Source organism: Podarcis muralis, chromosome 5, assembly GCF_964188315.1.
Source record: "Podarcis muralis chromosome 5, rPodMur119.hap1.1, whole genome shotgun sequence".
In the NCBI taxonomy this organism is placed as follows: Eukaryota; Metazoa; Chordata; class Lepidosauria; order Squamata; family Lacertidae; genus Podarcis; species Podarcis muralis.
This window is the reverse complement of record NC_135659.1, coordinates 20,961,780-20,989,014: the sequence shown is the minus strand read 5'-3', so window position 1 is coordinate 20,989,014 and position 27,235 is coordinate 20,961,780. Positions and strand designations below refer to the sequence as shown.

The following is a 27,235-nucleotide window of genomic DNA, read 5'->3' as shown; positions in this document are numbered from 1 at the left end:
AAGTACACATGCCCATCATTGTTTTATTTGCATGCCACTTTTTGATAGCTAAAACCATGCTTGAGGCAGTTTACAACACAATCTACACAATTGCAAACGTAGCAAAAGTCATAAACAATAAATGACACATATCACAAAGTACCCAACCAAACTGAACAATTGCTTCATAAATAAAGATATTAAAAATAAAGATACAGAAAATTAAAATCAAACTCATGCTGGTAGCTTCGAGAACACTGTCCAACCATCTCGTCCTCTGTCGTCTCCTTCTCCTTGTGCCCTCCATCTTTCCCAACATCAGGGTCTTTTCCAGGGAGTCTTCTCATGAGGTGGCCAAAGCATTGGAGCCTCAGCTTCAGGATCTGTCCTTCCAGTGAGCACTCAGGGCTGATTTCCTTCTGAATGGATAGGTTTGTTCTTCTTGCAGTCCATGGGACTCTCAAGAGTCTCCTCCAGCACCATAATTCAAAAGCATCAATTCTTTGGCGATCAGCCTTCTTTATGGTCCAGCTCTCACTTCCATACATCACTACTGGGAAAACCATAGCTTTTACTATACGGACCTTTGTTGGCAAGGTGATGTCTCTACTTTTTAAGTAGCATCAGTAACAACACCTAAACAATACTGCAACCCAAGAGTCAGCAGCTTTTGTAGTTGGAGTCAATCAGGATGCTACCCTCCCTGGCCAGGTGGGAAAAGGCCATCAAGGCAGGGAACAGGTCTTCTAGGACTCATAGCAAAGATGGATACACAGCTGAAGACTGGTGTAAGCATCATGAGTAAGAGATTACTGATGAGCAAACTAGTTTGTGCCATTTTGCATATTCCTGCACCAATATAAAGAAAGCCCACTACTCCCCCCCCCCTTTTGGGGTGTTTTTAATAACTTGTTTCTTACGTCAGTATTCTTTGTTAATGGGGATGGAAGCCTTCAAAAAAACTTCCAAGCTTGACTTATTGCCTGGCTGTGGACCAGGCTGCAAGGAGTATTATTGTTCATATTCCATTTCAAATCACAAATTCTTGGAAAAGTTCCTTGTACTTTAATGACTCCGCTGGATCACATCAGCTTTTGAACTGAACCTGCATACAACGTTTTTGCAGTCAGCCAGCCAACCATTTAGCTGCATTGCATCATTTATTTATTTGATTTTATTTATTATGGTTTCTTCCTGCTGTGTGTTTTCCCTTTCTTGAAATCTACTGTTTAATAAGATGAATTCCATCATAGTTACCCCCTGTGTCCAACTGGTAGGGAATAAGATGTGGGTGTGCCTTGCCAAAAGTTCATTCATCTTGAGTCTCAAAAGTATTATGAGGAGCAGTCTTCAGAGGCCTGCATATATTATGAAATATTTCAGATCTAGAACCTGCTATTCTGACCGCTGGAGATCTAAAAATGTGCATCAGATCCACCCTCCCACTTCAGAAGTAGTGTGTAACACAGAGAGAGAGAGACTTAAAAAGCATTCTGTGCAGATCGTGTGGAAGAGGAATAATGGGGAGGAAGAGGGCAGGTTCTGAACTTTCCGTTACTGTACTCCTGTCTTAAGACAAGAATCCAGTGCAAAAATCCAATACGAATCTGCAATTTGCATGAATTGGCTTCACATTATAAGGTTAGATGAGAGTATGATCTAAACAGCTTTACTGAATCACAAACTCCCCAGAGTAGTTCCACTCAGTCATGTGTGGGATATGCATCTTACTTTTCCAACACAGCATAATTCAAATTTTGCTCTTGGTTCCATAAGTTATTTGCAGCACACTTGCCATTTATTTTTCCACTGTAGTACAGAAGCTAGAAATGTTATGCGTGCAAATTTTAACTGTCCTATTTCTCCTCATCCCATTGAAATGTTCATTCCATTTGTTTCAATTTGGCATGAATCTTGGATCAGAAATTCTGTATGTCAGAGTTTAAGATTTAGTGTCAGAGACACAAGAAAGCCACAGCACTGGAAGATCTGGACAGATATCCAACTTATTCCCTCAGTAAAAGATCAGAAAAGATCACTCTTCTTCTTCTTTGGCGATTACTCATAGCCAAGTAAGATTGTCTTCCATGAACATGGTCTTAACAGTGAGTCCATAAGTGACTGTGGAGGCCAATTCTGGATCCACACATCCTTCCACAGTGGGGACATAAGTTTCTGGGCAGGAGTTGATCATGGTGAGGGTTTGCCAAATGTGCCTTGCTCTTAGCACGTTTCTCCCTTTTATCCTGAGTTTGAGTGTCTTCAAAGTCCATGATACCTTTGGTAAAGGCTGTTCTCCGATTGGAGCACTCACAGGCCAGTGTTTCCCAATTGTTGGTGATTATACTACATTATTATTTTTTTAGATTTGCCTTGAGAGAGTCTTTAAACCTCTTTTGTTGAACACCAGCATTATGCTTTCCATTTTTAAGTTCGGAATAGAATAGTTGCTTTGGAAGATGATAATCAGGCATCTGCACAACATGACCAGTCCAAAGAAGTTGATGTTGAAGAATCTGCCCAGCCCCACTACAGTTACTAACTGAACTACAAGCAAAGAAGTTCATTTCTTCAGTTTGCTTCTAACTGAGATGCTGTTCCAAATATCATCTTCCTAGGGTCCCGGAAGCAATTTTTTAAGTGTTCCTCTCTCCTGCAAAAGAGTTTAATTTAGGTCATTGCAGGAACACCTTTGTACAGAAATAAAATTCAGATATGTAAATATTCAGTATTGTCAAAGAAGTGGGAGAAGAATAACATATCAATTAAAGGGAGGATATAGTTGGAGAACAGATAGCTTAAGCAAGAAACAAGATTTTTTAAAATTAAATTTGCTTTTCTTTATCTAGAACTATTTATGTTCGCTTTACAACAAACAGGTATGACATTCCCCAATTCAAGGGACATGCAATCTACAATATATAGCAGGGATAGTCAGCTCGATAAAGACAAATCATAGTGAACATAATAATATGAAGAAGATGGTTAGGATGGGAATATAAGGGGATAAAATTGTTCAAGCATTTGGGAGCAAAATGGGGTGATGAGAATGTCACAGTAGCAATTATTTCAGAAATTGGATAATAAAAGTCACCAAAACAGTAGGCCATATTCAACTCTGCAATTTTGCTGGCACAATGGATTTCAGTGCTCACAGCAGAATTTCGTCTCCTTTTCCCTCTAGCATCCTGCACACCCTCAAAATGGGTTACCCCCGGAAGTGATTTTCAGCACACATTGGGGCAGGGGGGGCGGGGGGAGAAAGGGAAGTCCTGTTGTGCCAGTAGAATCCCCGCAAAACAAAATTAAGAAAGTCAGTAAAGAGTATTTGGAGATTTAACTGTGTGGCATGTTAGCAGTTTAAGGTAAAGGTAAAGGTACCTATTTACTAGCTAAGGAATTAAGCCATTCCTCTGGTCACTTCATTAATTAGAAAGAGTTGTTTTTAAGCATTCTCATAAGCTTCATAATCCAGCCGGCGGTGTTTTGACAGTTTCCAGAATTAGGCAGAGACAATTACTTTGCTTTAGAAGCAACTTTGTCAAAGTTTCCTGAATTAAGCAAAGGTGTGAACATCTTGTTTTAGGTAGAATAATAGGTGTTTTGCAAATCAAGTAGATGGATTTGCATGAATAAGAAAGACGTACAGTTGATTTTGAGCACTACGGTAAGTAGTCTTATCAAATACAAGAAAAATATTTTAAGTGCTTGCAGATTACTTTATCATCAGGATATTTCTCTAAGGGCATGTGGATATCACACAAAACTACGGTGAAGCAGGATGTGAAAGCACAACCCCATTCCAAGGCATCGTTCTCCCTCCTAACCCCAAGGGGTGACAGGAATTTGGAAGCTTCTGCTTTTAGTCAAAATTTGTCATATTGGCTGGACTAAACAACAGTAGTTAACATGACTAAGGTTCTGCTTGTAGCTGGCATGGCTTGCCATGTCATCTGAACTGTGATCTGTGATTATTGCTAGATTAAACTAAACCAACATCAAGCTGTGGTTTCTGAAGCCAACCTGCTTAAAATATGAATAGTTAATGTTAACCACAGTTTGCAGTTCAGATGACATGCGAAACTTGAGAAATCCTCTTAATGACACAGCAGGGAAGGTGGGGAGCAGAACAGACAAGCCGGGAGGAGCCTAGGCCTTTTCACAATCTAGTAAAATTATAGTTTACCATTTCTGGACATGATGTCAGAGTTGCTTAGATGTCAGATGATTTTCTTGAATTTAGTTTTTGAAATCCTGGGCTTCATGTGTCGACATTATAAATCTTTCCCATATTCTGTATCCGGGTGGGAAACTAGCTTGTGGGCTGAACCTTTCTCTCCCTACCCCTAGAGAGCTTGCCCGCCTTTCAATATCCTAGCGACATCAGCTGATGCCGTGCTTAAAAATTCCCACTGGAGGCACTTCAAAGTGCAGTGTGAGGTTGTTCAAAAGCCCTTATGCAAACAGTTATGCATTGCTGTTTAAATCTCCAGTTTTCAGAGGTTTAAAGATCAGTACCCAGCTGCTTGCAAAAGTGCTTTCAAATAGCCTTGCGCTTTTCTGTGGACCTCTGGCTAATGGGTGTGGTTAAATCATGCTCAGTTTGACTGTATGCGCCAGTTCCCAGCAGAATCAACCCCCACCCATCAGGTGGCCTCACCTCCATCTGAGTGACATCAGTTGATTGGCAGGTGGGCGTGGTTTTTAAAAAAAACGGCCTCCAGGGCCAAATTCGAGCACTCTGGCAGACTAAGACTGGACAAGGGAGTCCTCACACCTGTTCTATATGATTGTACAAAATTGCTGAGAGTACTTGAGCATAATAATTTATATTGTTTGGAACTGCTGAGGCCTATAGAGAGATGTTCTTGAATGATACACTGTTTTAAGATTGCTCACTTGAATTGTATGAATTTGAAGAGAACTTGAAGACTAAGTAGTCTTGGATAAAACCCTTGGATAAAACCCAAATAGCAATGTGATTTGCAAAAGCTTGTTTCATTTGCACAAAAACAATAGCAGTATCAGCATTGAAGCTGGAAGCAATAGTACTGGAGGCAATAGTGTTTGGTAGTCACATTAAGAATTAAAACTTTAGGCTACCTTTTTAATCCATGAATTTGCTAGAGTTGTCTAGATAAATGCTTGGTGATTGTACAGCTAATGAATATGTAAACATGTTGCAGTAAATGTTAACTGGTATTAGAATCAGTATTTCTTAAGTATTTTGAAATCAGGGCCATTTCCCTAAACATTCTTGTACGTACCCCCAACCTAAAGTATTGTTATATTACTTGGATCTCAAATCGGTGTTTCTCAGACTTTGTGAAATTCTATTCCTTCTCATCTGCACCTCCAAACTAAAATCTCAAGGGAAGATCAGGTATCTGCACAGGTCCCACATTCACCAACCCATCATGTTGGCTCCCCACATATCATCTTTCTATGCACTGCTTCATCTCTGCCAGAAATGAGAAGTCTCTTCCTCCTCAGGTGTCCCTTTAGGGTTGCAGCTCGGTGAAACTGCTTTGGTGGTAACCCACTGTGAGTGCAACATCAAACCACACATATCTCTAGCATTAGACTGCAGTATAATGTCTTGTCAGGTAACGGTGGAATCAGACAAAAACATTCCCAGTCAAAACCTGACAGCGTTGCAGAATGCACTGAACAATGACATCAAATGCTTTAGACAACTATAATATCAGCAGCGGCAGCCCTTGTGCTTTGCGATAAGATTGGTTCCCAAAGGTCTGTTTTTCTCAGTACCATTCCTCCCCCTGCCCCATTTGATATCTAGCAGGCAGTCATTTCCAGGCATGCTTGTTCTTAGGGTTGCCCCCCCCCCCCAACATTGTAGATCTCAGTTCCAGAAAGTTTCAAAACAATTGCTTTTGCCAAGGAAATGGTCTATTTTCAACTCTGTTAAACTCATTCAGTGTGTGTGTTCCTGGTTCTTTAAAGAGAATAAGGTGGTTGTTATTTTTTTGTCCACACACACAAACTTAAATATTTTATATTTGGAATGAAGATGATGTGCGGGGATGTATTACACTGAGCGCTGAAATATTTTCAAAAATCTGAAGATACCTTTGAGAGTGTATTTGTTTTGCAGGATGGATCTCAAAATCTCACATGTCTAAAGCAGCTGTAGAAATATAAAAAAGATAATTCGGAGCAATGTGAAGTTTCTATCAGTTCTTGAATCTTGAATCATTCTTTAAACAAAAGTGGTAGCTGGAATCAGATTTCTAAAAGCATGCATCTGACACAGTAGGTTCTTGTGATAGGTCACAATAGACACAAAACATAGTTAGCCTTTAGGGTGACTCTTAAGTCATGTACACACCATACATTTAAACCACATTGCTTCTGCCCTAGTTCTTCTAGGAACTATACATTTATATTTTGCATATGTCAGAGTATGTGCATATCTATTGTATTATATGTAGCATAGCACAAATCACTTATTTTTGCCACCAATACATAGAACCTATACATGTATGGACCAGGGAGCTGAACATGGATGCCTGAGTTTCGAGTCTGAAAAAGATGTAGCATCATACACTCTGCTAAAGCCTTGAGGAAACTTCAGAATAATCTGTTGAAGGAAGGGTGTTCTTTATGTACGCCTGTAAGCCACTACAGCGCACAGCCTGGCTTTATGATTCTTCTTTGAGAGTCCGTGCTCTAAGTACCCCTGCAGAATAAACTGAGATCAGCAACCCCCAGAAAGAGGGCCTTTTCAGTAGACCCGTAGCCATCTTATGTAACAGAATTCCCAGGGTGGCTTGTCTGACACCATCTTTGCTGCCTCTACTCTACCCAATGCCAGCTGAACACCTTCCTATTAAATAACTAAAATAACCTAGGCTTCTGTTTTTAATTTGGGAGCAGCAGCAAATTGTATTTTTGTTTATGTGGGTTTCTTCTTCTTTTTATTGAATTTATATACTGCCCTATACCTGGGGGTCTCAGGGTGGTGTACAGAATAAAATCAAGATATAAAACCACAAAATACATAATAAAAATAAAAAGAACAACCCTATAGCCCCCCACCACACACAAAAAACACATTTTAAAAGGGCATAGGATGTCCCCCTTTCTTTCCCCTTAAGTGTTTTTATGTTTTACTTTGTCTTTCACTTGTTTTTTATTTAATCTATTTTAGTGCGTCCAAAGAACTTTCGGGTGGCATAAAAATGTCTTGAATAAATGTCATAAAAAAGCAAACCTCCTAGTGGTGCAGCAATAAAACTGCTAGGACATTTGCAAAGCTAAGCAGGGTGTGATATGGTTTCAAATTGGATGGGGGGGGTGGCGTGTTGAGATTCCTGCATTGCAGGGGGTTGGACTAGATGACCCTCAGGGTCCCCTCCAACTCTACAATTCCAGGATTCTATGAAAGTGTTTAAGCTTCTGCAATACTTAGTTGTTTTTCCTGTAGCAGACTAACACAGCTAATCCTCTGGAAAATGAAAAAATTGATGAAATGAAAGATAATGTTTTTAAAAAATTAGGTCAGCATGACTCCTTTTAAATATAATCTAGCAATAAACAATCCACCTAATGGATAATGTTTCAAACTGTGCATTCCAAAAATTGATAAATAATTGCAGTTTTCATAGTAAGTTTTAATATTACTTATCTGTTCTTTTTCGATATCTTATTAACTGTGTAACCTTTATCCATAAACAAAACACCTCAAATAATAATAATAATAAGAAATAATAAAACATCCCAACTAGTCAACTATACTGGGTTTTGCAGCATTTCCCCACCTCCTGGTCACTTCAGTTCTTGCTGCTGCTGCTAGATTAACCATTGTTATTTGAGCTACATGGTCAACGTAGTTAAGAGAAACTTAAGTAGTTTTAGTGTTGTTCTGAATGATAATTTGCTTCTAATATGGCCAGAACATCATTCCAATAATCCTTAATGCTATCACAATTCCATCATACATTATTATCATTTGCATTTGGTGCAGAACCCCATCCACATTTCCTGAAATGTTCTTATTACATTGGCTTAATCATATTCACCCCCATTCCCACGTTTTCTACTGCCTCCTTTTGGCAACCACTCCTTTGGACTCCTCCATTTTCACATTAAGCCTCTTTTTTATTGCTCCTTTTCTCAACTACCCCTTGCACACAGACCATCCCCATTTCCATGTCTCCTCCTCTCTTCTGTTCTGCAGCCCTCTTCTTCAGAGGATCTGTTAACTAGATCTTTAAGATGAATCAGATCTTAAGAGCAAACCTGACAGCTTGGTCAGTTATAGAGGATCAAGTGCTGGATGTTGTACATACATAGGTGTTTGCTTGTTAATAAAACACCTTCTTTAATTTACTATATTGAATCTGAAAGTTCATGTAGAAGACAACACACGATACCAAGAGTGAAATAATATTTGGGGGAATGTTTATTTCTCACACATGATGCAGCTGAAGAATGGGAGAGATTTGAATAAAGGTGGTATGGAGTAACACTGAGAGAAAAAAGTGGCAGTGTTAAACAACAACAGAGGTTTGAGTAGAGTGAGTGGGGGAAACATTGAGAGTGAAAAAGTGGTGGTTTAAAATAAGTTTTGAGTACAGCGTTAAGGGAATTGAGAAGAGCTTGGTTGTGTTAGCTTCTCTGTTGTACACTTCTCCACTATTTCTACTTTTAAAAAACTTTTTTTGAAGACAACAACCTTTTAGTCTTTCTCTCTTCCCAGTCTATTCAGTCCTTTTCTCTTTCTTGTTTTTATTCAGATTAGTTTCTTTTATTTATTGTATTATGAAAAAGCTGTAATAAAATCTTCCAGTAAAAAAACACCTCTCCCATTGTTTTTAAACACCAAATTTTCCTATCTCAATGTCCTTCCCTTTCTGCTCCCATGGTGCGGCTATTGCTGTTCTGCCACCTGTGTTCTCTTATGCTCCTCTACCCCACCCTGAATCCAGGCTCACGATGCAGTGCTACAGATTCTTCAATGGGAGCTGCATGGTGATGGACTGGTGCAAATATAGTATTGAGAGAAAAATTGAGTTGGAAGATGTTGTTAGTTGAAGGAAAGAAAAGTTGTGAAGTTACAGAGTTGAAAAGTCAAGGAGCTGGAGCTGAATAGCTGCAAGAAATTTAAAAAAGGCTGAAACACTTTTAAGCAAGCCAGAATACTGAAAAGAGTTAGAGAGTAGTTGAGTACTGAAGCAGAAAATGGCCAGGAAGGGAAATAGAAGCTGAACTCAGAGATACATATTGATAAGTACAGTATTAGCTTCCTTATGGAAACAGTCCAGAAATATTGGGTGTGAAGACTTATGCCACATGCTTGGTTCTTTGGATTATAGTTAGTGAAAGTTTTAATATTTAAATTCCCAGTTTGTTTCTTTGTAAAGATTACCTGAAAAAAAGTATTTCTTAATGATGATAGAGCATCATGAGGATTTCAGAAATTATTTAGGAAGGTAATTGGAAATGCAGCCAGTGGAATAAACATTAGGGAGGGAGGCAAGCTATTCATTTGCTGAAACATTAAATTATCTCTAGCAAGAAAACAGTAATTAAAATGGCACTTATCTTAAGTAACAATGGGGGAAGAAACACAACTCTGTAAAATTGCAGCTGTTTGGCTAAGAAGTAGGAAGCAAAATTTAATCAGAAATGGGCAGCTTAACAGTGGAATTATGACATCTTTGGCTGCCTGTAGTATAGCTGTCAAGCTTGGGCAGTTCGGTGGTCAATAGTGACATTCTATGTGTCAGTGAACAGAGTCTGTAACCCGCAGTTCACACATTACTGAAGCTCCAACTGTCGAACATTCAAGTCCCTTGGTATTACTGCATCTTCCAGCCTCCCCTGGCTGGCTCATGTTTCATTCTTTGGCAATTTGCCCTAATGATATCCCTCAGGAGCTTTCAGACCCCTCTTCGTTTCCATATTTAATCCTGTTAGATTAATCCAAGCGAAGAGCACACAGGGCTGCACAAAACAGTTGTCTCTTGTTTTTTGTGTGTGTGTGGCTTATTATTATTATTATTTAAAGCATTTTCTTTCCCCACTGCTTTTCCCCCCTTTTTAAATGATAGAAATTTATAACTCAAATGGTAGAATGATTCTGAAATGCAAGCATCCTTCTCTGAAATACCTTAGGTTTGCTCAGTCTGTTCACAGAGGATCTCTATGCAAAACCCCCTTAGAGCATGAGGTATGAACAGCTGTCAGAAGCATTTGAGCTCCCCTGACCACTCCTAGGCAGTGCAGTCCAGGTGGCTGGTGCCCCACCCCTTTTCCAGGACCCATAGGAGAGCCGAGCCTTGATTTCCACCAGCCAATTTTCCTTTGTGGGCCTAGATGGCTCTGCTTCTTTCCCTGGACTGCTGCGGTCCCACTCATCTCCCTCAACCACCCTTCCATATTCTATTCTTTACTTTGGGGGAGCCTAATTTAAGCCCCGTTCTCACGTTAGCAGTGTAGGAGATGCCACAGCATGGCTCTTCCTTGCTGCTATTGGCATGATGGCAGAATCCCTGGACCACAAGGAAGGAATCCACAGAAGTGGCTCCTCTCTCCAGTGGAACCATGTTTTAAATCCCATGCAGTTGCACAGTGATATTGTCAGAATGGGTCCTGTGACATGCATCTTCTAAGAGGTCCCCTCTTGGACAGAGAGTGCTCAACCCCTACCCCTTCTTTTTATTTGTTAGATCTTAAATTTAGCAAATAAAAAGAAGACCTCTTGTCTTATTGCAGTCCCACAATGGTTTCTAAGCTGTCCTCGGTCAGAAGTATACAATGAGTTAAGCAGTTTTCTGTTACAGCACCAGGAAATGTATAGTAGATTGGCAGAGTCTAAAAATAACAAAGCAATGCAACGGGTTATGTTCAGCTTGCTGTATCTGCCCTTGCCGTATCTGCTGGAAAGGAATATATCTCATTCATATGAAATCACTCTAGCTCTCTTTAACAACGGAAGGGGCTTGTCCAAAGAAGCATATTCGTGTTAATCCCTCTCGTATTTCAAATGGTGCTAACAATATGAGAAGGCCCCAAACTGGATACTATGCAGAAGAAGGATTGTTTGTCCCCTTTGTGAATTGTACAGCAGACTGGGCTCTTGAGACAATTGTTAGCAGAGATTAACACCTCATTACAGAGAAGCATGATCCCGCTTTCATCAAACAAGATGCTGTTTGGGCGTTTATTCAGAAAGTTGTTCCGTAAATGGTGCCAGCTTTGTTCTGTCTTCTTGCCATTTTAGTGCCGCCACCCCCCACCCCCACCCCTTCTCATGTTGCTGTAGCGAAGCATATTAGGATTGCCTCACCCTTGGCACACTAAGCTTTTATTCAGATCTCCTGTGCTGCCCTTCCATTTTCCATTATATTGAGTCAGACCACTGGTCCATCTAGTCTGGCATTGTCAGCACTGGCAGCTGCTCTCCAGGGTTTCAGACGGAGGTCTTCTTTCCCAGCCCTACCCAGAAATGCCAAGTATTTTGCATGAAGAACATGCTTCCTTTTCTCTTGGTTTGAGCCACCTTAATGTCACTTGTGTTTTTTTTACTTAGCAAGATTTGGTGCAGCAAAATTGGAAAAGTGCTTTCCAATTAAAACGAGCACACACTAATGTCCAAAGCTGCATATGGTGGCCTCCCCAGTTTGGCATGTACAGTGGTACCTCTAGATGCGAACGGGATCTGTTCTGAACCACGTAACCAGCGACGTCACGTCTGCACACACGTGCATCGCTTTTCGCCACTTCCACACATGCACGTGACATTGTGAGCGTCTGCGCATACGCAAGCGGCGAAACCCGGAAGTAACGTGCTCCGTTACTTTGGAGTTGCCGCAGAGTGTAACTCGAATGCGCTCATCCCGAATCACATTCAACCCGAGGTATGACTGTAGTGTTTAGTAAGCAAAGAGACAGGCATTTCCCGTAACACATCACCTTTCTATGTGTTCCATAATCCATGTTGGAAAAGCATACATGCAAACAAATACTAAATAAAATTACTGAATAAAAGATTCCACATTGTTGTCAGAAGGAAATTCCTCCCTTCCCGGTCTAAATATGGCTCAGGCGCCAATTTTGGACGAGGTGCCATCTGGGGAAGGGAGGGTGAATTCTTCCTCTCTGTGCAATAAGTTCCCTCCACTCCCCTTCCCCCTGCATCAAAGCTAGTCTCTCACTCTAACCTCTGTCACCCCCCAGAACTGGGCTCAGGAAAAACTTATACTTGGTTTCCATAGGAGACTTTACTCAAGCCAAATTAGAGCCTGGGGAGGGCTTGAGTTAGAGTGAAAGCCTGATGTGTGTGTATGTGAAAGAGAACAAATGTACGTGGCGTGAAAGAGTGTGGGATGGCCAGCCCACTTTCAACTTCTCCACGCCCACTTTCAGTTTGGCCACACCCACCGTGGTGGCATGTGGCTCCTGGAAAGTTAGCCACAAGGGAATGCTGCAAAAGTTCCCTAAATAGATTTAGACTGTCATCCTATGCACAGCTGCCTGAGAGTAACCCCCGAAATAAACTGGTATAGATAGGATTGCTCTCCAAACAGTTGTTTTCAGCTCACTGCAGTACAGTGGTACCTTGGTTCTCAAATGCCTTGGTACTCAAACAACTTGGAACCCAAACACTGCAAACTTGGAAGTAAGTGTTTCAGTTTGCGAACTATTTTCGGAAGCCGAATGTGCTCTGTTTTGAGTGTTACACTTCCATTTTAAGTGCCCCACTTCTGTTTTGAGTGTTACGCTGAGGTCTGTCTGTTTTTGCTATTTATTTAGAGTTTTTGTTTTTGTGGCTTTTTGTTTTTGTGACTTGTGTGGAACCCAGTTCAGCTACTGATTGATTTATTGTGTGACTGCAGTACATTGTTTATTACTTTTATTTTATGGATCAATGGTCTCGTTAGACAGTAAAATTCATATTAAATTGCTGTTTTAGGGGTTGTTTCTAAAATTCTGGAATGGATTAATCCATTTTGCATTACTTTCTCTGGGAAAGCATGCCTTGGTTTCGGAATGGACTTCCATAACGTATTAAGTTTGAGAACCAAGGTACCACTGTGCGAACTAGAGAAAACAAAACATTAATCTTTTTTTTACTACTTTCTATTACCTATATATTTGCCTCTAGCAGTTGAGTTTTTCAGGAGCCTTTTTCTGTTTAGTTTAATTATAGGCGTCACTTTTAATTTTCATGGGGTGGGGGGTGGGGGGAGTTTATTCCATTATGTGTTCCTGTAAGAGCCAGTCTTCTACTTTTGTTCACATCAGAGTTTTTTGGATCTATCTGTCTAATAATCCTGGGCAATGATAGCAGCCCAGGGAGAAAATTATTTAAAAACAAAACATCCTCTGCTGTGATCACAGTCTGAATAGTACCTGAGTATGGGAGGGCAGCAGAACTAGTTGCCTTTGTCACTTTCTGTGGCAGTATTGTTCCTGTAGATTCATGTCTCAAGAAAAATATTTGTTTGAGGAAGGCTTGCAAATCTGAATCGGCTCATTTTGAAATGAGAACACAACTGTTTCTCTATGCCTTTATGAGAATGTGACTAATTGTGGTGTTGCCTTTATATTGTTTATATTCATATGACATTCATTCAGATGTTTTAGATACATCTCAGTTCTTGGTAAAATACATTTCAGTTCTTGGTAAAACGTATTCTGCCTTGGAAATTTCTTTTCTTGGTGTTTAAATTAAAATCAGGAATTTGTTACTTTGTTCTCAGCTCTGTGTTTTGTTTTTACTTTTAGTTAACTGCTTGCATTCATGGGTCATCCGCATTGCTATATCCAATGTACTGGCAACACATATACATCCCAGTGCTCCCTCCACATCTGCTGGACTACTGCTGGTAAGATAGAAAAAAATATATTATTTCCCACTATGGCGACAATCCTTTGCATGCTTTACTAGGAGGCAGCTGCACTGAACACAGTGGGACTTCCTTCTGATTAAACATGCATCAAATTGCATTGTGTGATAATTATGCAAGGTATAAAGCATTCTAAAATGCACTCCTATAGGTTGCTTGTTACTATTTCCAACTTGTAGATCGGAACTGACTTGCCTAATGCTGCCCAGTTACAAAGCAGAAGGACTTGGATTCAAACCCAGATTTAAATTCAACATTGATCATTGGTTCGCTGACTAAAACGTGACCACGTTCAACAATGAAATCTCTTTTAAGCCAACAAAACTGAATGTCATATGCTGCAGTTTCTGCATACACAAAGTGGCATTCCCCCAGCCCAAGTAATCTATTCACATTCGCAAGGTGTGCCATTACAAAGATATCCTTGACATTTCTGATGTTTGTGAGCAGTATGGAAGTCGTAAGTGACTTTTTCAGCTACTGTCTTATTTACCCAAGAAGGAGCAAGCACTAAGGTGGTTTTTAGGTAGTTTGCTGGCAGAATTATCTACATTCTGGGGAAATATTGTTGCAGTTCAGCTCATTCTAGCTTCCCCTGCTTTATCCAACATCCCCTACTGCTTCGTGATACAGTATCATTGTGTCTCAGGTGAACCTGGTGTTAGGTCATCTGTGCCTACGATGCATGTCATGAATGAGGGACATAAATTGGTCCCAGCACACATTCCCTATGTTGCAAGTCATTCCCCTGCTGAATCCCTTCTGTGACCCTTGTATTTTGCTGGCCACGTGCATCTGAGCACAAAAGACTATGCTATGACAGATAATCAATACCATCAAAATGGGCACCTGTTTGGGAAAATGCAGGGCAAGCTGCATGCAATATGAACTTTAGATATATGTAAAAACAATATTGGGAGAGCTCCCAACTTTGGTTTCAGATCACTTTGATTGTTCTATTTATGTGCAGTGGCTGTTGAAAATCCATAAATGCAGAAAAGAGTGGGTTGTGTTCTCTCATAAGGGAGAAAGCCTATCAAGGGATGCTGAAGGACTTGTGTTGGATAACCAGTAGAGCAATGCAACTATTGTGGGTATTTTGCAAATAATTTTTGGGTGGCCATTCTAGCACCAGCTGCATCTCACAGCAAGTGAACAAAATATTAGGATTATCAGATCCTAGATGGAATCCAGATGCCATTGACTGGACTGGACATGGTCTGGACAGAATGCTTGTCCCATTTGCTGGCAGGTTATTGGACTTAAAAATGCTGGAATTCTCTAGCTTAGAACATCTAATTTTATGTTTTGATGAAGATGATAAAATAACAGTATTTTAATATTCTTTTGGAAGCTGCCCAGAGTGGGGAAGCCAGATGGGTGGGGTATAAATAATAAATTATTATTATTATTATTATTATTATTATTATTATTATTATTATTATTATTCTAAATATAAGTAAAACGAACTTTTAAAACATTGCAGAAGCTACACCAAATAGTCATGTATGAAAATATATTTGTAAATTGCAACCTCATCCTGATCCAAACGTATGAATCTTATTTAATAGGCATCAGCTCACAACCTTTTATTTCTTTCTATTGATCAGATCTGGGTGCCTTTTAACAAAATAAACCAGAGCAAATCTTCCCTCCCCCCCTTTACATAAAGATGTCTAGAGATGAAAGGCAACAATCATCTATGTATGTGTAGTCATTTGATGTATTCTGATCTCTACTTCAGATTTTTATGGTCCCCATGGCCTTTGTTGTTTCAGTGCAATCTACTACATTCTTTAAAATATCCCTTTTGTCAGGCGAAATATTTCCCAAATGAGGGAGGAGGGTTGTTTTTCTGCCACCATTGCCTTCTCAAGTCATCATCCAGCAGAGCTTTTCCAAGTGGTGAATGGGCTTTTGTCATCTGCTTAAGAGAGTTTTGCTCGGAAGCCACTTGTGACAACTTTGCAAGGCGCTTCAGGCACAAAAGCAGTTTGGACAGAGTTGGATGCCACAGTCTAATGGAGGCATCCAGAGTGGTACTGAGTTCCCTTAAAGAAGTACATCTTCAGGCATGCTTGGGAGACTGTGATTACTTGTATTCATTATAGTCCGTCTTCAGGTCTAGCCATGGTACTGAAATTGCTGTGGTTGCTTTCCCTGATTGATTACATTTGTCAGGAAATGGGGAGGGGGGATGACTCTGCCTTTTCTCCTTGATCTTGTGGTGATTTTTGATACTGTTGGGTGTCTCAGAGAAGTGGGGGCTTGGCAGCATTGTACTTTGGTGGTACCTCCTGGATCATGTCCAGAAAGTAGTTATGGGAGGCTATTGTTCAGCACCATGGGAGTGGTCCTGTTGTTTCCTGCAGGGTTCCATCTTGTTTCCTATGCTATTTAATATTATATTATATTATATTATATTATATTATATTATATTATATTATATTATATTAAATTAGTGGGTGAAACCCATCTCTATATCACTGCTCCATCTGAATCAAGAGAGGCGGCCGATATGTTAGACCAGTGTCTGGAGTTGGCGATGAACTAGATGTGAGCCAGTAAATCCTGAAAAGACAGAGGTGTTAGGTGTCATGAGTTCTCATGTCCAGGAGGTGGGGAGATAGCATGTCCTAGATGGGGTTGCACACCCCTGGAAGGATCAGGCGCAAAACTTGGGTGTGATTCTTGATTCAGCCTTGTCACTTGAGGCTCAGGTAGCCTTGGTAACTAAGAGAGCTCCCCCCCCCCAGCTCCTGCTGGTTCAGCAGTTCTGACCCCTTTTGAGTGGATATGACTTGGCCAAAGTAGTCCATGCCTTGGTACCTTCCAGATAGGATTATTGCAATGCACCCATGTGGAGCTGGCCCATGAAAACTCAGAAAACTCAGCTCATCCCTGATGCAGTGATCAGATTACTGGCTGGGTTTCCTTTAAAGCTCACAGAATCCCTGTTTTAAAACAGCTGTACTGGCTGCCAGTTTGATTCTGGGCCCAATTAGGTTTAAAGCCCTAATTGATTTAGGCCTCAAGTGTCTGAAAGACTGCCTTCTTCCCTACATACTCTTTTGGGTGTTAAGATTAGCATAAGTGGCCTTCTTGGTAGTTCCTCTGCCCTCAGTTGTTTTGAAGGGGTGGATGATAAATATTTTTTATTTATTTATGCCCTGCCCACCCGGCTGGGTTTCCCCAGCCACTCTGGGCAGCTTACAGAAGTAGGCTCTGCCTGCAAAAGTGTGTCTGGCTCCTTCATTGTATAGCTTCCATCATATGCCAAAGATGTACCTCTTTACCCTCGCCTTTGACATTTAAGGTATATATATTTTAGGACCCACTCTGGTTATGATTGCAAGTTGTTTTAAACTGTTTTTAATACTGTATTTTATATTGCTGTCACCTCCCATGGATGGTTAATAAAGCTAATCATAATGATTACTTTGGAGGTGGCCAAGAGGAGGGATAATTGATGTAGTAGAGCAGTTCTGGAAACAACAAGAGCTACCAGCATTTTGAGACTTCAGACTTCCAGTACTGAAGAAAAGAAACCATGTCTAACCAAAACTCTTTGTAGCAGTCCAGCAAGGCATAACATTGTCGTGGGGATTTGATCTATTTTAAAATGCAATAATTTCAAATACACACTGTGACACAGGTGAAAGAGAATTTTCCTGCATATATTCAATATCACTTCAATTAATTTCCTGTAGCTTTATCATATAGGTTGTAATAACTGATCGTGAAGTGACAAGATGACTCATAACGACAGCTATGTCTAATCGCCAAAGAGAATGGTTGTGTCATCATATGTCACATTATGTCATTTTCTTTGGCCACAGTCCTGCCTTCCCTGTGGGGAGGTTTTCAGTGAAATTTCCAGTTGGATGTTAGATGCCATGACTTTCTGATCAATTAGCAAGGAGCAAAGGAGAATGAGTCAGTCTAGACCCCAGCTTTAGCCACTCCACACAAGCCACTCTTGGTTAATTCCCTCGATTCCTCACCATGAAGCACTCAGTGTGAGTGGCTAATATGTGGAGTCTTTGAGTAGCCTAGTTCAGCTTTCCTCTAACCTTGTGTGCTCCAGGTCTTTTGAAATAGAAAACCCATCAGCTCTAGTCAATGTGGCCCAAAGCTGATGGAAATTGTATTCCAAAATATCAGAAGAGCACCAGATTGGGGAAGACTAGTCTGGTGGTATGAATGGAGGTGTGCAATGTCATCACCCGGTACAGTATCTCATACTCTGCCCCTGCACACAGAGGGCAGGATTACTCTATACTATAGTGACACTTCACATAATGAAGCAGCTATGGCAAGCTTAACCTAAAAAAATCTACTTCTGTAATAGTTGAACTCTGATTTTAAATTTTTAACTGTATGGTTTTATTCTTGTAAGATGCTCTGATTTTTTTTTTTTAAAAAATAGTTCTATATAAATACTTTTTATAACTTACTTTAAAATGAGTAATTAGGAAATCAACTTAAATATGCTGGGCTGAAACCTGGTGGGAGGGGAGTGCTACCATAAATGAAAGCTTGTGTATAGTATCCTCTGGACCACATATCTCCAGCCTTTTAAGACCCAAGACCCACTTTTAAACCAAACATGCATTTAGAGACCCATTTCTTAATTTCTACCATATATTTTCATGGTGGTGATGCTCCTGTTGTGACTCACCTTGGATCCCGGCACAACCCATTTGTGCATCCTGACCTGTCAATTGAAGATGAGATCTCTAGACCGATTGCCATTCTTAAATATCCACTGTCACACCGCCATTGAAAGTTGCAAACTACCATCTTACAGTAGCTTTGCAGGCAAATACGGCAAAGTGAATGGAGATGCTGGCCTTTTAGGTTTTCTGACTGTAGTTCACTTTGTTTCATTTTATTTTAATTTCAGTGCACCCATGCCATACTTGATTGGAGTTCACTTCAGTTTAATGGAGGTGAGTCAGGCTGCCTTTTCATTTCTCTATGCATTTGGCGCATGAGCATATATATATATATATATATATATATATATATATATATGGTTTGTTCTCCTACAACTTCCTCCTTTGTCTTGAAAAGTATTCAGAGTGAAAAAGTGATGGCAGAAAGTGAGGAGGAATTAAAGAACCTTTTAATGAGGGTGAAAGAGGAGAGCGCAAAATATGGTCTGAAGCTCAACATCAAAAAAACAAAGATCATGGCCACTGGTCCCATCACCTCCTGGAAAATAGAAGGGGAAGAAATGGAGGCAGTGAGAGATTTTACTTTCTTGGGCTCCATGATCACTGCAGATGGTGACAGCAGTCACGAAATTAAAAGAGGCCTGCTTCTTGGGAGAAGGGCAATGACAGGCCTAGACAGCATCTTGAGAAGTAGAGACGTCACCTTGCCAACAAAGGTCCACATAGTTAAAGCCATGGTTTTCCCAGTAGTGATGTATGGAAGTGAGAGCTGGACCATAAAGAAGGCTGATCGCCGAAGAATTGATGCTTTTGAATTATGGTGCTGGAGAAGACTCTTGAGAGTCCCATGGACTGCAAGAAGATCAAACGCATCCATTCTAAAGGAAATCAGCCCTGAGTGCTCACTGGAAGGACAGATCGTGAAGCTGAGGCTCCAGTACTTTGGCCACCTCATGAGAAGAGAAGACTCCCTGGAGAAGACCCTGATGCTGGGAAAGATGGAGGGCACAAGGAGAAGGGGGAGACAGAGGACGAGATGGCTGGATAGTGTTTTCAAGGTTACCAGCATGAGTTTGACCAAACTGCGGGAGGTAGTGGAGGACAGAGGTGCCTGGCGTGCTCTGGTCCATGGGGTCACGAAGAGTCGGACACGACTAAACGACTAAACAACAACAACAACAAGGAGTACATTTCTTCGGGTGAACCACCAAACCTATCCTGAATATTCCTCAGCCTGTTTTTGTCCTTCTTTTGTGGTCCTTTTCAGCATGGGCATTTGCTAGCACTGCAACGGTCACTTTGTACTCTGCACTTTTTTGCAGCATCTAGGCCTCTAATATGGAAGGGGGGGGTAACTGGAAAAGAAAGAGAACCAGCTGCTTGCTACATGCTGTTATTGATTATATATTGCTTCTTAAAATATACAGCTAATAAGTGAATACTGATTTTTCAGATAGCTAGTGTTTGTGTGTGTACAACTTGTTGCTTGGTAACAAGTAAGTTACATGTGTGATTTTCCCCCCTGGTATTTCATTCAGATATTATATAGCATGTTGTATATATGTATCTTTTAGGAAGTAATCTATGTCTTGGCAAGTTTGAAGAATTACACCTGTTATACAGCTTCCTTGGCAGGACTGGTGCTTATTTTGTTGTTTTAGCTGGAATATGATAGAACTTTTTCCTAAGGAATTTGAAAGCATCAGTCAGTTGCATGAACTTGAGTGAGATTCATCACAGGTGATTCATAACCCCACCAAATGTACCTAATTCTGATAGGCCCCCTCTTACCCCAATTTGTCAGAAGGCAAAGAAAGTGCTCCAAGATGGCAGCAGTGAAGCTTTTTTTTGCTTGTAGTTCAGTTAGTAACTGTAGTGGCCTGTGGGGCTGGGCAGATTCTTCAAAATCAACTTTTTTGGACTGGCCATGTTGTGCGGATGCCTGATTATCGTCTTCCAAAGCAACTATTCTTATCCCAAACTTATAAATGGAAAGTGTAATGCTGGTAGTCAACAAAAGAGGTTCAAAGACTCTCTCAAGGCAAATCTTTAAAAATGTAGTATAAACACCGACAACTGGGAAACACTGGCCTGCAAGCGCTCCAGTTGGAGAACAGCCTTTACCAAAGGTATCATGGGCTTTGAAGACGCTCAAACTCAGGACGAAAGGGAGAAATGTGCTAAGAGGACGGCATGCTTGGCAAACCCTCACCGTGATCGACTCCCGCCCAGAAACCTAAGGATGTGTGGATCCAGAATTGGCCTCCACAGTCACTTACGGACTCACTATTAAAACCGTGTTCATGGAAGACAATCTTACTCGGCTATGAGTGATCACCAAAGCAGAAAGAAGAATTCAGTAGCATACTGTATCTGATCCTAGAGAACTATACAACCCCCATGATAAATAGCCTGATCCTCTATGCATTTGTTTAATCCCACTTTAAAGCCATGTAAGATAGCAGACATTTGCCATATCTTCTGGTGATTAATTCCATAAATTAATTTTGTGTTGTGTAAAGATTCTCTGCTGGCCCTTAGGACAAGAAGAAGCAGGCTAGGAAAAATATTGCCATATTTCTTTATGTTCCTACTCTGCTGAATCCCCAGTTACCAGTAGCATTTTACCTTATTAAAATAAGCAAATGATGCATTAAGATGCTTGTAACCAATTTTGTTTCCTTGTACAGAGAGTGAAAAGTAAATCACTGGAGGATGTGGTGATGCTAAACGTTGACACAAACACTTTGGAAACTCCATTTAATGACCTGAGCAACCTACCAAGTGAAGTGGTAAGCCTGAGAGGTTTCATTCGTTGGTTTTATCCTCTTAGCTGCTTGAATCGCTGACGTTCTTGCCTGCTTTTACTAGCTGAAATGAAAAGAATGCCCCTTCCCCCACAAAAACAACACTATGCCACCAGCTGTATATTTCCTATTTAAGAGTGTTTGGTGTGGTTTTTTTTACCTGTTTTTGACAGTTGAGGACACGTCGAGTGGAGCATCATGCTTCGTATTGTAAAAAAAAAGAAAGAGAAAAAAGATAATTATAAAGCTAGCTGCATTCATTAGGCGTAGCTGCTTTAAACGCAAGAGTCTCTTCATCTCATTTTAATCATTATATTACAAAGTAGGCATTTCTGTCTGCCTAGTGGCATATCTTGCAAAAGAAGAAGAAGAAGAAGAAGAGTTTTTGAAGGCAAAAAGAAGAAGGGGGCCAATTATCGGCTTCTGGTTCCCTGCCACCTGCCAGCACATCTCCTTTTAATTAATGATCTGATGACACTGGTCAATATAATAAGAAATGCTTGTACAGTTGGGGTCAGAAAATGCACACTTTGATCTCATTCAACTTTCTGAAACATTTATTTGTTTTCTCTAAATTATTTCAGTTTTATTTTAATCTCTTCTATCCTGCTGAGGGCTGCATGAACTGAAAATCCTACTCTGTTTGTCATTTGCTTTGGCAGAGCAAAGACTGCTTACTTATAATTCTATTTGTAAATTAAACTGCAAACCCAGTTTGTCATAAAAGACATTGGATCCTTTTGAAAATGACGAAAACTGTCTTTTGTCTGTAAAGGAAGATAAATTAAATGCCAGTTCCTCCTGGACTTTGATCTTATAGAGATTTTCCCCTCCTGCTGCTTATAATGGAACATATTCTACATTTCATGTTAAATAAGATCTCTCCCCCCAAAATAGCATTTTACTTTCCCTTGCTATCCTGCATCATGGTTCTGAAAAAAATGCTCAAATTATCATACTGTGTGCATTTTTGAGGCAGAATTTAGTAAAAGCTGTTGTTACATATCTAGATGTTGGTAAATGTTCCATAATGAGAAAGAAATAATAATCTATTATTCATAAAATGAGTGCTAGGTTTTATGTGCTTTTTAAGAAATATGCCACAGTTCAAGGCAATAGGACATTGAAGGCATTTTTATATTTTTATTTTCATTGTAAATTAATTTGAGACCACAAGTTATTTAGTTCCTGTATTAAATTATCATATACTTTTTGAAGTAATTAATATTGACCAGAAGCAGATTAAATATTCAGCTGAATACATTTGTTCTTTGCTGTTGGGTGGGAGTGGGGGCAGAAAAAAGAAGCAAAAATTGGTGTTTTCTCGACTGATTGTGGTGCTCAAATTATTTTTAGATGTATAACCCACCTTATCCACAAGTCTACTTATTCTCATAAATTTGAATCGTATTTTATTGTGCCAAAAACAAACCACTCATTCCTTAATCTTAATACATATATGTTGACCTTGCCGCCTGAATCACCGAAATGAAATTAGCTTATTAGACCCTGAAGCTAGAGTAGTTTCAAAGCGCATGCAGAGTTCTGAACACACAGGGGACTCTCAGTTCTCTTTTGTGAACAGCAGAATGCACTTTGCACCCAGTGGGGATTTCCCATTACATAGGGTTTTTTTCGTGTGTGTCTATAGGTTACAACCTAGCTCTCTTTATGCTCACTAGTCAAAACTGGCTAGAGGGATTGTGTAAACTTATGCAAAATGATGGGCGAGTCACAACTTCATCATGCGAATTTTACAGTTTCCTTAATGACCATATCTTGGCTTGGCATGAGAGGAAACAACATTTCTTAGGCCCATTTTACACATGCCATAGTTACAACTAACAGTACTAATAGCAACTGAGAATAGCAATTTCTGCATTCCTGTATGCCTTTGTTTTCTAACTGAACATATATACACAGAGATTTCCTAAAACAAGTACATCCAGTGGGGAGATGTCTGAGGCTTTTGAATAATCTCACCAAGATACCCTGGATTAAATACGGTACCTTAAGGTCCCTAGGTACTTCAAATGCCATATTTACTCAAGTTGAATGCACCATCAAATCTAATGAGCACCACAATTCTCAGAACCTTGAAACCAAAAAAAGTATTTGCTGGCGAATGTAAATGTGCCCTCGGATCTAATGTGCACCTTAATTTTCACAACACAATTTGGCCCAAAAAGTGAGTGTTATATTCAAGTAAATACAGGAGCTCACTGAGCTCTTACATGAGCAGACTCACTTTTTCACATGGTTTGTGCATTGGATTCTTGTACCTCTTTGAATGGGGGCAAATAGTAAGTGAAAACACTTCAACCTTTTTGGATCAGTGTCTGCAACTACATGCAAGCCTACAAGCTACTGATATTAATTAGGTTTTCTTGTATTCACTCAGTAAACAACAGGATTTTTACAAAGGTGCTTCATTGTATAAAATATATAGCAAAATAAGGAAATGCCTTATGCATACTCCATAATTCGATTCCACCCCCTCTGCTAAAACAAGGTTTGTTTTGTTATTTGATATTTTTACTGTCCTGATCCCTTTCATTCTAACTACCATAAAAACCTTCCTCATGGAGCTAATTTGTTAATTAAAAACACATACAGGCATAGGCTATGTGCACTGTGCAGCTAAGCAGCCTCTACAGACTTTTTACTTGATAAAGGGCAACACTGTATTATTCAACAGTAAGAGTAAGTATTCATATGCCTGTATCAGTGTTGACAGTAAATTTCAACAATATTGTTGACATTCTATTGAGTAACCATAAGTCCAAAAAAACTGATGCCAAATTTTATAAGTATTTACACAATTATTTAATATACGGTAGATGTAAGTATATACCTGCATATATGACATAAGGCTCATCATTTTATATCTGTAATCTCTCATTGCCAACTTTTATATTCAAAAAGATAAAAAAAAGTAGCAGTGAAGGCAACTGAAAAATGAAGGATAAACATATGAAGTTTTACTGCCATTGTCTAAAAACTATTTTTTTTTTTTGAAAAAAGATTTCCTTAAACAGCAATGTTCTCAAATTAGAATGGCTTTTTAATCTTTTCAGTGACTTGTGATCCCCCCCCCCCCACATGAAGGCTAAAGCTTATATCGTTATATAAAGTTTATATCTACTGTTCAGCCTACAGTAGTTTTAACAGCATATGTTCTCAGTACTGTTTAATATGGAAATGTCTCACTTACTGTGGACGGTTTTTCATTCTAAAGAAAAAGTTATCAGTTGAAATCTGAAAAACATTACTGTTCGGCATTGTGCCTAATCAACTCTTTAATAAATTACCTGAGACTTAACGGGCCTTTTTAAATCATTCGCCAAAGCATTTAAATTATACTTACAGGCTAGATGACTTTCTATGCATGTGAACTCTATTAGTTTGTCAGATTGACCAGTGGTCTCGACTGTTCAGAGGTCAGCGGTCACAGTTGTCCTGAATTACCCGTCCTTTTTTTCATGTGGACCCTCTGCTGTGTTGTGTGCTGTAATCTTCTTAATGGCTTCATTCCAATATTCACACATAATATTTTAGATTTATTGACTGTTAGTAATACTACCATGCCAGTAGCAGTTCCGCTACTCCTAAGGTATTCAAAATTGGAAAAATAAATCAATGTAAGGCTTTTCGGGAATCCTTTGTTTCTCTTTCAGGAGGAAAAAGCCCTATTCCTGTCTTCTGCCAAACATACTTGGCTTTTGCAATACATCATTTCACTGTGCATTTGTCTCACACTTGAGAGATATAGCCTCCTCCCCTAAACGGATAGTGGCTTCATTAGGAACAGAAGTTTACTTTTGATACAGTAGTTTAATAATTCTCATTAGTTTTTCTTGTACGCCAGTTAGATTGGAGTCCTGAAGTGTGGTGGAAATCAGTAGGGATGAGAATCAAACAACCGGATTCATGATTCTAATAAATGTGTGAGATTGTATCTATGTGTATATCTATGGTGTGTGTGTGTGTGTGTGTGTGTGTGTGTGTGTGTGTGTGTAATATACTAATCTGAAGTACCAACATAGTGTTCATCTCTTAATTTGAGACTCCTTCGGGTAGTGATAAAGCGGGATATCAAATCCAAACTCTTCTTCTTCATCATCCCTTAATTTGTAGTACTGAATTCATTTTATTTCTTTGTTTAAAGTATTTATGTACTGTGTTCGGAGGCAAAGTCCTCCTGAAGTGGCTTACAAATGATTAAAATCCCAACCACAAAGGTAAAACAGTAGCAATTTAAAGCCATGCTCATAACATACATAAAAGATCCAAACGGAAACAGTACAAATATTGGACCATATGTATCTGTTTTGCAGAGACATTTTCAAAGGTGAGACACTAGCACCTAAAAGGCTAACTCATGTGCCTGCTAATCTGATGGAACTAGGCCTGTGAGCAGGGCCTCTAGTTATGAACTTAAGGTCTAGGCAGGTTCATATGGGTATAGGAGATACTTTAAATAACATGATACCAAGCTATTTAGGACTTTAAAGGTCATCAGCAGCACTTTGAATTGAACCTAGGAAGCCAATGCAACCGGTACAACATTGTTGTTCTATGCTTTGAATGCCTGGCCTCCACAAATGTCCTAGCAGCTGCATCCTATAACAGTTCTTTACCTCAAAGAGGGAGAGCTAGGATATTCTCAGGAAGGTCTTTTAATATAACACCTTATTTATTCTATGTAGCAGCTGAAATTTGCTCCTCAATCTGCTTATCATTTAAGTCCCTTAATAAAAACAGCAATTAGAATATAATTACAGTGGTACCTCGGGTTAAGTACTTAATTGGTTCCAGAGGTCCGTTCTTAACCTGAAACTGTTCTTAACCTGAAGCACCACTTTAGTTAATGGGGTCTCCTGCTGCTGCCACGCCGCCGGAGCAAGGTTTCCGTTCTCATCCTGAAGCAAAGTTCTTAACCTGAAGCTCTATTTCTGGTTTAGCAGAGTCTTTAACCTGAAGCGTATGCAACCTGAGGTACCACTGTACAACAAATTCTTTACACTAAAGAGCGTCCCATAGCAGGAGGACAACAGCCACTAGTAAATTCAAGTCGATCATTCGTAGTGGTACTACTCGGCTTTTCTGAAAATGCGTATCTTGTCATCTTTCTCTAAAAACTTGACGTGAACTAACCTGACACAAGATTCCCTCCAGAATGAGTTCCACAGGGAGGAAAGTGCTTCAAATAGGTGGCCTTTGACCTGGTAACCACTTGCCAAGTTTCAGATGGACTTGTAACCTACAACAGGGTCTTTCTGGCTGACCTGGATGCTCACACAGAGTGGGGGGGCACCTGTACAAAGAGATGCATCTTCAGGTAACCACAGGCCAAAACCATTCAGGACTTTATAAATCAAAACCAGCACACAGAATTCAATCTGCAAGTTAAGTGGTAGCTAGTGCAATTCCTTTTGGATTACCGTCAGACTATATGGTTCCACGGCCTATATTACCTCTTAGCCTGGCGCTTGCATTCTGTAGAATTTTTTTGAACCTACTGAAAATGTCCAATTTTAAAAAAACAACGGGTGGCGCTGTGGGTAAAACCTCAGCGCCTAGGACTTGCCGATCGTCAGGTCGGCGGTTCGAATCCCTGCGGCGGGGTGCGCTCCCGTTGCTCGGTCCCAGCGCCTGCCAACCTAGCAGTTCGAAAGCACCCCCGGGTGCAAGTAGATCATTAGGGACCGCTTACTAGCGGGAAGGTAAACGGCGTTCCGTGTGCTGCGCTGGCTCGCCAGAGCAGCTTCGTCACGCTGGCCACGTGACCCGGAAGTGTCTTCGGACAGCGCTGGCCCCCGGCCTCTTAAGCAAGATGGGCGCGCAACCCCAGAGTCGGACACGACTGGCCCGTACGGGCAGGGGTACCTTT

At 40.1% G+C, this 27,235-nt stretch overlaps 1 protein-coding gene across 4 annotated transcripts in view; it reads left to right on the top strand.

Annotated features, from left to right (window-relative positions):
* DENND1B (DENN domain containing 1B) overlaps window positions 1-27,235 on the top strand; it is a 180,010-nt gene that overhangs the window by 103,216 nt on the left and 49,559 nt on the right. For all 4 annotated transcript variants that reach the window (XM_077928357.1, XM_028732552.2, XM_077928358.1 and 1 more), the window contains 3 exons: window positions 13,735-13,835; window positions 18,763-18,808; window positions 21,226-21,327. In XM_077928357.1, coding sequence (XP_077784483.1) covers window positions 13,735-13,835; window positions 18,763-18,808; window positions 21,226-21,327 — 249 coding nt within the window. The remainder of the gene's footprint in view (window positions 1-13,734; window positions 13,836-18,762; window positions 18,809-21,225; window positions 21,328-27,235) is intronic.